The following is a 14158-nucleotide window of genomic DNA, read 5'->3' as shown; positions in this document are numbered from 1 at the left end:
TTAGTTACAATTCTTGAATATGTACAATAGAATTTTGTGTATGTACATACACAAAATATATTTATATCAATAAAAGATTTTATTAATAAATAACCTTTCCTTACATTAATATACATAAAATTATATTAGTAATAGCCTAAGCTTTTCTCGAATGAAATAATTTCAATATTAAATGGTTCAACTTGATTAAAATAAACCCAAGACGCACACGTATTTTCTATAATGTTATTTCTTGTATAATAGTGAAATATAAAGTTGTCGGTGCACTTAATAAAGACTAACCACCACCACCACATCAACGTTCCATCATCAATGCGCCAACATTGGAAACTAAGATGTTACTTCTCCTGTGCCTGTATATACACTACCTCACTTACCCTTCTAATCACAATACTGAGTCGTGCTGGTAGTAGCTGCTAGTACACAAAGCTCTATTACCAAGTGAAGGTGTTTAAACAAAAACATTTTTTTTATAAATAAAGGTCTTTATTTAAAAGGAATTGCACTCGTTGCAGAAATATATATCTAATCTTAAAAGTAAACCATCTATAATGTTCAACTCAACTATTAACAATGCCTGAAATCTATACAATAAAACAGCTGGTTATTGTTGCTTAAATACAATAGAATGTTTTCTATGGGTCTTCTCTGTGTTCCTCGTTAAGTAGTATAAGACTTTCGCTCGCTGTGGGCGTCTCCAATAAAGGCAAGTTCTCAACTTCACCTGTAACAACTTGTTAAATAAGTATACAAAATCATCATGTTTTGTAACTACACTAAAAGAATAAACGCAAGAGTAATTCTGTCTGTTACAGTTTCATGGCCAAACTACTGAACCGAAATTGATGAAATTTGGTATGAAATAAGCTTAAACCTCAAGGAAGAATAAAATATTTTTATATATAACATGTGACGATCAACCCCTAAAACGGACAATAACTGGTATACTAATAGAGTATACTTATATATATGACAAACCAGTACCACGAACTCATCAATTATTTTATCTATCATATAATCCGTTTCGGTTTCGACCGGCTGTTTCGAAATAAGAATTATATTTACTATCCGATCACAGTACCACTTATGGGCTCTAATCTCAACACTCAGTCTCACACAGAGTCTCACAAAAAAATCGGCCCAATTGTTTTGGAGGAATTCAGTTATATACACACGAACAGAACATTTAATAAATATATTTTATTGTAGTCTATGTTGTTGGCGGTTAGTGGAGTGGCTGGTGATGCATTGACAGAGTGAGGAGAGGTATATGAAATCTTTAAATTCCGAGCCTCTAGATTATACATCCTCAGAGTTCAATATTCTCGTCTAGTCGGTAAAACATCAAGGAATTTTTAGCAGTCCGGTGTTAAGGAGAATGAAGGCTGTTTAAGATTTTATTATAAGAGCCAGGGAATAGAGAGTGTAGCTGCTCTTGCGCACATACTTGTATACAACAACCACTCTCGTACTGATGGCTTGTCCGATGAGAATGCTGTGGTCTAAATGAGTCAAGATAACATAATTCTGGACCTTATACTATCGCAACAGAAAACTAAGAAAAGTTATATATATATTTTTTTTTATTTTATTTAATATTGGTTGGGTGACAGGAAAATGCTATCTGATAGTAATTAGACTATCGCCTATCAACATTGTAAGAATTTTCATCCTGCCATTGTCATACCTTTTACCATCTATACGTCACTAGATTTGCTGCAGTTACTCTGGCTTACTCATCCTTCAAACCTGAATACAATAACTCTTATATTGCTATTCTAGGGTAGAATATGAATTGAGTGGATGGTACCCAGACGGTTTTGCACTGAAAGCCCTACCAACATTACAGAGTATTATTAAAATTATAAATAAATCCTATTTGAAATACAAACCAATTCTGACGGTGAAGTTCAAAGCCTCAGTTTCATCTAACATAGAGAAAACATTTTCGACAGGAATGTACACGTTTTGTGTATGCTCTAAGAAATCAGCGTCTTTTTCGCACTTGCAAGGCCGCCTGAAAGGATTACACTTAATTAAAACACGCTTGTCGACAATTTATCACGATAAGCAAGAGCTACTTAATTTTTTCTTTTAACAAAATCTTGAAAGCTCTTAGGGTAATGAATCTTAAATTTCAACAAACTCTACCGACGATAAGATAAGATATCATTTACAAAAAGGATATTCGAGCCATAAATTTGTGTCTTCATTTCTTGGGCGAAGCCAACGTTGTCCCAGTTTTCTTTATAGATATAGAATAGATGACCTAGTCAGTATTATAATTAAACAAATGCCACGGGATCAAACTTGACCCCGTACTTTTAAGCTTCTTTATATTAAATCAATAATCTTGTGTAGAACGTTTTCAAAAAATATTTGTAAATTCGTTACCTGTAAACAATCCTTTTGCATGGAATATTCGGTAAAAATATATCAACTTCAAAATAAAACTTTTCTGCGTTGTCGTCGTTAACTAAAACAGTCCACATCATTCTTCCTGAAAGATAATATGAGGGTCAATTAATTGGATTAATATTCTACTTCATAATCATAGCCGAGACAATTTTTTTTTCTTTTTTTTATATTATATTTGTAAGCGGGCCAATAGACCACTGATGGTTGGTGGTCACCACTGACCACAGAGATTGTTACTATAAGAAATATTATTTATTCCTCATAACACCAATGTCCTTTATACTCGTAGTTACACTAGCTCACCCACCATACAAGCCGGAACACAATAATACTATATATTATGGTCGAATATATGATGAGTGGGTGGTACCTCCCCAGAATTGCAAAAAGCCCTACCACAAAGTAGGCCTTAAAACTAAGTAGAGTAAAAAGCTTTCGACGTCCCATTGCTGTCTTTGCCCAGCTCTATCTAAAGCTTCATGGACCCTCAAGATTTGAGGAGGCATTTGGACCTCATCTTGAGAGGAAGGCTTGGAGCTTATTTGTCCGTGCTACTTCAGTGCGGGTTGGTGGATGCACCCTGGAGGATCCTTTAATACTGGTCTCGCAATGATTTTTTTCACCGTTGATCACAAGGTGAAGAAAATTATAAGCACAAATTTTTGAAAATTGAAACTTGAATCTTCGGTTGAAATTCTCATGTTTTAACCATTCGGTTATCTTGGTTCTAGGCGTAACTATGGGCGTAAACATTTAGCTTTTGCTTGTAAAACTTTAATATTGAGCTTTGGTCTATTTATAGAGATTACTTAGTAGCTCAAATAAACGAAACATTACACAAAAAAAATATTCCAGGGAAGAGAAATCGAATACGGTTAATTTCCACGACTGTGGAAAGAATAAAGATCGGTCGAGCAGACTAGCGTGTCATTAATATCATATGATATAAGAACTCTATAATAACTATAAGTGTAATGTATGTATTTAATTAGGTAATTTCCGAATGATTATAAAATTTGGCCAAATGATAAATTAAATTAGAAAAAACATATTTTATACGTATTTATTTCTTGTACTTTTGTAAGATTTTAAAACGATAGAGTCGTTTTAAAATCAAAGCTCTATTTTTCAAGTCAGGTATATATGTCGCGATGGCAAACGGCATTACGCTCTATATCATTTTATTTAACTAAAATTTCCCATAGTTATTAAAAAATTTAATAATATTAATTAAATAAATATTTATTTAACTAACAAATCCCTTAGTTTTTATTTATTTGAGTCCATATTTATTAATTGGTTTTCATTAATTATAATTTATAATCATCGATTTCGATATTTTACATCTGCAGGGCATCCCATGACGTCCATATTTTTGATTATTAAAGGACTAGTTTTTATTTTTGTAATAGTCTTTATTACTGATTATGTATAAAATAAATGAAAACAAGCGAAACCGTCGGCAATTGTAGTACAGCTTGATCATGTTTTTTATAATAATATCTCCGAAACGCGCTTTTTCTTGGTAAGGTATTTTTAGTTCGTCATTGCAAAAAAAGTCATTTTATTTATTAATAATTAATATATCACTTTTCACCTCTAATCGTCATGTAGACCCCACGCGTCTATTACATGACGATTATACGCGCGTGTAACGGAGTGTTATAGTTATAATTATATAATATATCAATATCAAGATAACTGTAATTGTTATGATATGGCCTTTCATTTTAATCGTTAGTAAAATTAATATAGTTATATAATAAAAAATATACAACGTTATATAACTTATGTAACTGATATAATATATAATACTAAAGTTAATAAACTAAAAACGAATATAATTTGCAATTCTAAATTTAGCTAATTTAAGTCTCATTTAGTAAAAAGATGAAAATGGCACCTTATCTTTAACAAGCGTTAATTTAAAGCTAAATTCTCTGTCATTATGAATGCAATTCCTCGAAATAAAATGCTAATTTGAAACTAAGAATAATTAGACGCATCCTTTAATAATTATATCCTTTTAACCCTAATGAATGCATTGTGAAAAGCTTGGTACAATCATCACGAGCTAAAAGCCTTATTAATATAATAATAATAGAATATACTTAGAAATTCTTCATATTTTCAAAATGTCTAAAAATTTTAATTGTTGATCAAATTACTTCATTAACGTCCATTAAAATATTTCTTTACTCATTATTTAAAAACCAGCGAAGGACATTATTCATTTAAATGCGAAATAGTTAATTAAACGAGTCGCTTATGGAATACAAAATTCGAAATGATTATAAATTTTTGGTGTGCCATAATCAAATAAATATTATAAATTAAAGTTTACGTTGAATAAGCTTTATAACAAAGAAGTACATAATATACCATATATTACTTGAAGTGTAATTATTGTTAGATTATAATCTATCTCGCGAGATTGTGAACTGTAACATACTGCATACAATTTAACGAATCATTTTTCGATAGATTATAATCTATTGATGTGCGTAATTTCAGTTAAATTATAAAAACTAATCTAACCAAAACGAAATATGAAAAACTATCGAAAATTTTGACGCTTCGTTTTGAGTTTAATCACCGTTTACAATATTTCGGCAGTTTATATACATATATTACAGATATGTATATACATATATATTATATTGTTATATATACATATGTATATATATTGCGATATAATTCCTGACTGGATAAATTAAATTTCTCGGTTATTCTCTACTATAATGTTCGTGTATTATACATGTAAACCTTTATTTTGAATCATTCTGTTTATTGATGAAAACTGCATTAAACCGTTGCTTTGTTTAAAAGATCTAAGCATACATATGGCGGGAAGCGACATTGTTTATATACTACGTAGAGATTCACATTTTCAATGAGTAAAAAAAATCTTTCTTTGCTTTTATGTTGTTTTCTTGTACCATTTATTTTTCAATGAGCAGCTATTTCTATACACTATATACTATAAAGAGTCACACTTACCCCCTCTTTTATCATAAATCTGATAAACGTTGAATATTTTATCATAGCATTTCAATAGAAAATAGTTTAACACAGGTTCCGTTCGCTTCGCGTCCCACTTATCCTTGATGGTGATGAACGGCAATTCAGTCACTCTTTGCTTATGATCCGAGAAGCAGTGGTCCATCCATTCACCAGCACGACCTTCCCAGCTACATTCGCCTTAAAGATAATTCAATTATAATTTTATTTATAAATAATTTGCATACAATAGATGGATATATTATTTTACTATTGCTAGCTTTCTAACTGAATATTGCTCAACATGATGGTAGGGCTTTGTGCAAGCTCGTCTGGGTAGGTACCACCCACACATCAGATATTCTACAGCCAGTGTAATCACAGGCACAAGGGACATAGCACCTTAGTTCCCAAGGTTGGTGGCGCATAGGTGATGTAAGGAATGGTTAATATTTCTTACAGCGCCTTTGTTTATGGGCGGCGGTGATCACTTACCACCAGGTGGCCCATATGCTCGTCCGCCAACAAATACCATAAAAAAAAAGGAAATTGATGATTCTAAATTTGAATTCGTATTAACGCCACTGTGTTTTTTCGTGCTTAAAATCGTATCGTGCTTGTCGGTGACGGACAATATCGTGAAGAATTATAAATATATCAGATAAATTTCTGCCATATGCGTATTTAGCAACTCGGATTGGAGCATCGTCATAGAAGAGGCTCCAAACCTTCTTCTCAAGGAGAAATTTTAGCCCAACGGAGGTATATTTACGGGCTGTTGTTGTACTATTTTATAAAGCTGAAATGTTGCTAGTGCAATAATATGTTACATTTTAAATCTGTGTCAATGTCGAGAACTTCGAAGCACTTAAATTTTGCGTACTAATAAAATTATAATGCAGTAGGCTAATTAGTTAGGTATAAATATTAAGAGCGTTATAAACGCTACTTATTTTAATTTACTTAAAGAAGTTCATTGGGTTCCTTTGTTAAAATTTCACTGATATTAACGTTGCTATGTAGCAACTATTTGGAGATAGTTTATGTGACGAAAAGTGATTTGAATGTCATGGAACGAACCCGCGAATGGAGTAAAATTGAAATAAAATAATCTTTCATTAACTTTAAACGTATTTATTATAATAAATAATGTCATACGTTAATTGACATTAATTCTATTATATTCCAAGACTAGCTGTGCCCGTGACTTCGTGCGCGTTGTTTGAATTTAAGTTATTTGGATATTGTAGCGTGATTTTATTTTTATTCTATATATAAATCTAAAATAAATGTAGCCTAAGTTACTCCTTATTACATCCGCTATCTGCCAGTGAAAGTCCCGTCGAAATCGGTTCAGCAGTTTCAAAGATTAGCCGGAACAAACAGACAGACAAAAATTGTAAAAAATGTTATTTTGGTATATGTACATACATACATACATACATACATATGCATTTAGTAAAAATGGGTTATTTTAATATTACAAACAGACACTCCAATTTTATTATATGTATAGATGACAACGTAAAAACGTATATTTATATTTGATAAGGGATAATTTACTAATTAACAGAATAATTATTGTAGATTTAAAAAAAATTACTAAGTTGAAATATACTTGTTAAATAATAAGGTCAGTTCACAATGAGGATGAGAAAGGACTAGTTCACACTAGCTACAAATTATCCCATAAATATTATAACAACTTTGGCCGGCTTCTATTTGTCACGCGTAAGATAGGAGAGGATTTTGCACTGGTGGTTTATCTTCGAAAGAGAAATCACTCGAGTTCTCGCACATTGGTTAACTTTACTTGGTGAAGTAAAATGCGTATTATTTTTCCTATTATATTAGATATCTTATATATTATTATTATCGTATTATTAAAAGCGTATGCCAATTTTTGTCCCAGTGATTATGGGATATGGGGTAGCTACATTTAAAAAAAAATGTTCATGGTCTTGGTTATAGTCTCATTTTGAAAGGCTTCATGATTGCAATTTACTAAATTGTTACAATTTAACAAATAATTATTTTAGAGAGCGGAAAAAAGTACCTGGCCAGTTAGAGAGCGGTACTACGAAATGTATAAAAAACAAATGAAAAACGTAAACAAAGTTATAGTAAATTATTATCTACAAACTTGTGAAATAAAAATTAAAAAAGGTTTCATTCTGGCGCCAAATGTAGAGTGACTTTACAACGAAATTAAATCAAAACATAACCGCATAGGTTTCAAATTCCTAAAAATCTTTTGAAAAAACGCGAAATTTTACGGGAAACCCACTAGTTATTATGAAAGTACAAAATTCAACTTTTACCTAAAACAGTTTTTATTACATGCACCGACTAAAGTATTACATTAGTATTTATTTATGAAACAATTGAATGTTAAAGTATGAAACAGTCTGTAAATTTTCTACTGCTGTGCTAAGTCCTCCTCTAACTTTGAGGAGAAGGTTTTGAGCTTATAAAATGAAATTATAAATACATATTAAGCATATCATAACGCGATATCCCCCACTTGAACTGTTTTTTAATTAAGACTGTACAAATTCTCACCACAATACCTCTCGGGTCTTGAATTGAATTAAATGAAATCTGAAATATATCAACTTAGCATGTTTAATAACTTTCCCGTCTACGTTTTCACACAAACATAGACATGAACTGGTGGCAGGGCTTCGCGTAAGCCCGTGTGGGTAGGTAACACCCACTCATCAAATATTCTACATCCTTACAGCAATATTTAGTATTGTTGTGATCCGGTTTGAAGGGTGAGTGACTTAGTGTAACTACAGTTACAAGAGATACATACATCTTAGCTCCCAAGGGTGGGGGCACATTGGTGAACTAAGGAATAGTTAATATTACTAACAGCGTCAATGCCTATGAGCGGTGATGACCACTCAACACCAGCTGGACAATTCCTCCGTCCGCCTAACTCTATCTTAAAAAAAAAACCTATTCACATTATAATTCATACTAGATTCAAAGTTTAAGATATTACCATAAACTCTAGCCATAAAACAGTTAATTATGCGATATTGGCAGTGTGGCGTGTGCTTCTCCAGCTGAGGTAGTGTAGCGTGTTTCGGACAGCCAGAATTAGTGCAAGGAAATAGCACTTTATTAGCGAGTGACTCTAGGACCATGGGGCGGATCTGCGCGAATTCTTTCTGTAAAAGAACAGATATAATTATAAGCAACAATAAAATAACACCAACTGATTCGTGGTTATCGTCCTTATAAATAAATATAAATCCTAAAAGTAGTATTCAATTTATTACAATATACAAGACTAAATTGAAAAACACATTTTGCTCCACCGATGAGCGCTCTATGAGGCGCAACACACGATGAAGCTATATAAGCAATATTGATATGATATTTTATGTAAATATTTTCATTATTTTTATTTGGATTTGCTAACTAAATGTAAGCCTATAAATTATTATAATTAACAGATTTCTATTTCTTACTGAAAAGAAGTTTATATTATGTAACTATTGAGTTATATTCAATCTTAGAATTATATAAATGTAATACGAATGTGATAGATACTTTTTGGTTCGAACGGTACGTTGGGTCTTTATAAATAATTGCATAAAAGTTTTTTTTTTAATTTGACTTTTTTTTTAAATTTCGATTGTAAAACGAGATGTATTATGATTAATGTTGGATGAAGTGAAAATGTAAGCGTGGTAAACTGGTGTTGTTCAAAATTATTTATGTTCCCGTTTACTCGAAGCTGAGTCTTCAGACATATTAAGAATATCAAGACAATTATGAGAAAACTTAAAAAATGAAAGGGTTTCATATGTTATCGGGTCTTACTCATTTGTGGTATTTTAAGATAATAGAATATTTTATCTGAAGATACCGAACATGGAATACGATAGCATCTTTATTGTTTTTGAACGAATACTATGCCGTCAAATTAAAACGATAAATTTCAATAAAAAAATGTCTAATGTTTAATAATATTTATTCATAAAAACTCGCTTAAGACCAACTTAACGACGAATGCTATTATTTATGATTTCTATATTGTATCGTTTTAATTAAATAAATGAAATTAATGAAAAAAAAAACACATTTGCAATTTATTTACGAAGCCCAATAAAGTTATCTTTTACATTTAAAATTGAAGACATTCGCTTAACATACAATATTATAATTGCTTAAGACTGAAATGTCTATTACATCAGAATATCTACTAAAATCTTTATTAACTTAAAAGTGTACAAAATATTTTTTTTTATTAACCACTTAACGTCCTCCTTAGAATATATTTGTCAAATGTTAAACATTCTCCACAAGACCCAGTTAGTTTAGTGGTATATTATAGTATACTATAAGGACTAGAGTTTATAATGTGTATAAATCTTATTTAATTAGCAAATTGTTTCTTACATTCTTTGCTCATATTAATATCATTTCAAAACAGATTATGATTTATAAAAAGAAAATTCTTTTAACAATAATAATAATTAGTTTAGTTTCCCGTTAACGATAAAACTATTCACCGATAGGAATAATTATTAATTTCAAACCAGAGCAATTTATCATTAAAAGTACCGCAAAACCAATAATTACAATAGTATGATTGTTTTGTATTTGTCGTGAAAGTGAATTAATTGTTAACAAGTAAAATTAATTCTTATTGAACGAGTAAATTCGTTTACTCACAGAATAATTTTGCTTCCCTATTACCTTACATTTATATTACATATAATATTACATTACCTTAGTTATATATTAAATTACAAAAATTTAATGTACATAAATACACGCGGTTCATGTGTACGTGAAATAATTGAAACCATTTTGATTCAAAAACATTGCACACATTTGAAATCAAGCTTGATGTTTTACTCTACTGTGACTAAAGTAACGCGCCTCATAAGTCTAGTGGCTAGTATATTAGGTTTCATAACCCAAGTTCCTGGGTTCAAGCTTCGGGTCGGACACTAAAGATATTATTCGGTTTTTTGACCAAGAAATCCTAAGCAGCCCGTGTTTTGAAATTATGCGGTGATTGTGAAAGCAAGTAAAACTGTTGGTTCTGTGCCAGAACTCTCTCCGGTGATCCAATAGGGTTATTACAGAATGTTTAATGCGAATAGTCTTCACGCACTATCATTTTGTCCACAATCGGCCACCCTCTATCGAACAGCCTTGATCGTCATCAGTGAAATGAATGAGGACGACATCGTTCATTACATTATATAATTAATAAGTTACACTTACTTTGCAAATATGACACTGATAACTCTTTTCAAAACATGGCCCGCAAATACTGTGACCGTCCACACACAGGTATATCGGTGGTTTCATGTACTTGTTGCATCTCGTGCAAGTCAGTTCCTTGATTAAGCTTTCGTAATGATCAGTTTCGAGGAGAGTGCTCAGTACCACTGAAATTAATTAAGATAATTATTTTTCTATCAACGTAACCTTGTTAATTACGATCTGACGTGTAAGCGTTGCGTAATCAAAATGGCCGATACGGTTTGTTAGTCTTGAAATGGACAAAGTCGCACGGCATTTTTTTTTAATACAAGAATAATAATAATAATAAGGCAAATGAACATTGCTTTATCTGTTTTTATTTCTGATACGAGATATTATAGACATGCAGACGCTTATTATATCAAATCTCAATATTAATAGCGTATTCGCAGGCAAGAAAAGGTTAAAGCTGTTCGCTCTACTTGAATGTACATTGTTATTCATAACAACTCACAATGGCTTGATATCAATAACATAAATGTAAAAATTAAAGTAAAAACAGTCGTTGCTAAATATCCCACAGCTATTCAAAGTTCTATGCACTTAAAGTATAAGTAGTAGTACTTCATCCGACACGTGGAGGTTTCCTCAAGTTGTTCTCCCTCAACACCGAAAAGGCTATGAATCATACATTTGAACCCTTTATTATATCTCGGTTCCCGTTGTTGTAATTAAATATATTATTATTTGAAACGTTTCAAATTGTTTTTATCAAGTGATTGTCATTTGTTTTATTTTTCACCTATCACTGTCACTGTCACTTTTTCGCTTATAGTAATCGAAAAACGGTATAAAATCGTATACGATGACATATACACTACAGTACAATAACTTCTTGTCCCATATAGAGATCGCTGAAGTGCGAGTTGAAACAACGACCTTGAAATTTAGGTTCACGAACACTGCAGCAGACTACAGTTTATATCATAAGATAAGTGTTACGCAAAAATAGTTTTGATATTTAGCTACAACAATACGAAAGAGAATTAGCATATGATTATTTTTTAAATATGACAAATATGATCTTCCAAGGAACATTAACTATAAATTAAAATAAGTGGATAATTTTATTACTTTTACATTAAAAAAATAGTGTAATATGATAAGACCTTTTTAGTTTCAAATCTAATTGTTTTATGATAAATGCTCAAATCTTCATGGTTTTGCTATAATAGTCTCATTTAGTTATAACTTATAGACCAACACCTAACATGAAGAATCCACGGTTTTAATGCGATACCAAAAATCAAATTGGATTAAGGGGATTGCGTTTTTTGCGTGAAATTATGTATTATAAAATCCAATTAAGGTATTTACTTTTTTTAGCGAAACAATGTATTACAATATAGTAAATGTTCGTTACGACTATATGAGTGGCATATTTGTTTTTTCCGCAAATTATATACCATACATGCATTTATGTACTACACCCTTAGACTACACCGAACAATTTCACTGCGATATATTATGTCGTAAAGTCGTTATGAGATAACAGAAAGTACTATCGCATTCGTAATATAAGTCTTATGTCTAAAAATTCTGATAGAGAATATCAAATATCGAATTGAATCAACATATCTCATTAACGAATCAAATTCATATCTTTCGTTAAAGGATGAACTGGAATATTTTTCATTACGCTTTAAAAAAATCTTCATATTTAAAATAGATGTTAATTGTCAAAAAAAATGTTATGTCACTTTGATATGAGCGATGGTTGGTGTGAAAGGTAACTGAACCGAGAGTAAGCAACTCAAACAAAATTATAGACGGTTAATTGATTATTTGTTAATATCTTCAATTAAAATATAATTACAAGTAAATTTTTTACCTTAATATATATATTTTTTAAGGATATATTTATTTATCAAAATTAAGTGGCTCAAAAGCGTTTAAAGTATGAAAAAATATTTTACTACATTTATTTCAATGAATGCATGCAAAATTATATTTTTATATTTAACGTTAAACGTAATATTTTAATTTAATTTTTGTATCGTTACAAGGTTATGTAAAGTTACGAAGCGCCGCGATATATGAAATAATATTTATATCATATACATATACAAATTTCAATGAATTCAAAATATTTTAGTTCATTACTCTAGTTAAAGACTTATTACAAGTTAAACTAGAAAATGTTTAAATATGCGCAAACCACTACACGTTAAGCGTATTCGAGGTTGATGAATAGGATTGCCGTGGGACGACCGTTTCTGATTTTAGAACTAACAAAATATCTAAAATTGTACTGTAATGTATACAATAAAACATTTAAGACCTGTTAGTAAAGTAAATAACTAAATTAAACATCTAAGAAGGAAAGTTGTATAAGGAAAAGACATTATAAAATTTACACCATTCGTAATAAATAAAAGTATTTAATGAATCACAACAACATCTGTTAGTTCAATTAAAATATAGTCAAATATGCAGATTATAATATGAGATAGTCACAAAATTATATTACACACGCAATATTAATACTAACGCTTCCTTCCCGTTGCCGACGACGCTGAAGACATTTTTCTAAAATAACTGCGCACTAACGTAACTACACAACATCGAACACTGTTTTGCACTTGGTAAACACTTTTAGATCGACAGGAGCTAGTGTTAGGCGATTACGATGCAATCGTTCAGCCATTTTCAGTGATAAGGCGGACGGTGTGTATCTTGAACGTGATTGTGTTAGTCTAGTAGCGAGTTGGCGACAGCGGCGGCCGCGCTATATTTACAACAAGGTCAGCTAAGGGCCGGGCGAGTGACCAATTAGATTAGTCTAACATGCACTATTTTTGATCAGACTAATTATTGTAAGATAAAACAATAATAAACTTTCCTATAAAAAGGAAAACTCATAATTCGTTAATATCACATCCATTTGAAATACTTTCATTAAACACATATTTTCTATTAATAACATCTTCTTACGAAGGGTCAAAATAAATGCGTACGATTAGTCTAATTTAGGCATATCATTCGTAGTGATTGTCGCTATAATTATAAATAAACACCTATATTATCCATGGGATCTACAAGTACATATGTCCTTTGATATGTTTTGTACGTATGACACTTCATGCCGATTATAACGGTACAAAATATTGATGTATATCTGTCTGAGTATAGATTGGGATTTTTATATAAACAAAATCATATAAAATTTAGTAGAATATAATAGTATATTAATATCAATACGTTTATAACAAAATAAATCTTGAATTTCATATGTCGTTGTGATACTTTTTAAGCGTAGTATTTCATCTGCGTGGATGGTAGTTTATTCGTATGCTATGTGAAATTTCTATAAAGTATTTCTAACGTTTCACGAATTTTGTAGCATTAACGTGTCAAGCTGAAATGACTATGAAATCGATTAAATATCCGCAGTATATTTACGTCATTACGGAATTATCAATTGATAACGTTCATTTTGTATTAT

The 14158-nt window shown here is 30.8% G+C and overlaps 1 protein-coding gene across 1 annotated transcript; it reads right to left on the bottom strand.

Annotated features, from left to right (window-relative positions):
• Positions 1-464: 464 nt before the first annotated feature.
• LOC113393998 (zinc finger TRAF-type-containing protein 1-like) lies at positions 465-13453 on the bottom strand. Its single transcript, XM_026631156.2, has 7 exons — positions 13205-13453; positions 10672-10838; positions 8429-8597; positions 5419-5619; positions 2395-2500; positions 1893-2017; positions 465-724 (listed from the first exon to the last, which is right to left on the bottom strand). Exons 1-7 carry the CDS (start codon positions 13236-13238, stop codon positions 636-638), a joined length of 891 nt encoding a protein of 296 aa, XP_026486941.1. The 5' UTR covers positions 13239-13453; the 3' UTR covers positions 465-635.
• Positions 13454-14158: the final 705 nt, after the last annotated feature.

This window comes from Vanessa tameamea, chromosome 16 (assembly GCF_037043105.1).
Source record: "Vanessa tameamea isolate UH-Manoa-2023 chromosome 16, ilVanTame1 primary haplotype, whole genome shotgun sequence".
NCBI classification, from domain to species: domain Eukaryota; kingdom Metazoa; phylum Arthropoda; class Insecta; order Lepidoptera; family Nymphalidae; genus Vanessa; species Vanessa tameamea.
Note: the sequence above shows the minus strand (reverse complement) of the source record. Positions and strands in the feature narration are given on the sequence as shown.

Bases quoted from the DNA above. Each gene is read 5' to 3' on its own strand.
- LOC113393998 (XM_026631156.2), bottom strand. From the start codon at position 13,238: ATGTCTTCAGCGTCGTCGGCAACGGGAAGGAAGC. The intron at 5,620-8,428 runs GTAATATCTTAA...ATTATCTTTAAG, and splicing joins TTTTATGGCTAGAGTTTATG to GCGAATGTAGCTGGGAAGGT. The intron at 725-1,892 runs GTTTGTATTTCA...AAGTTGTTACAG, and splicing joins GAACTTCACCGTCAGAATTG to GTGAAGTTGAGAACTTGCCT.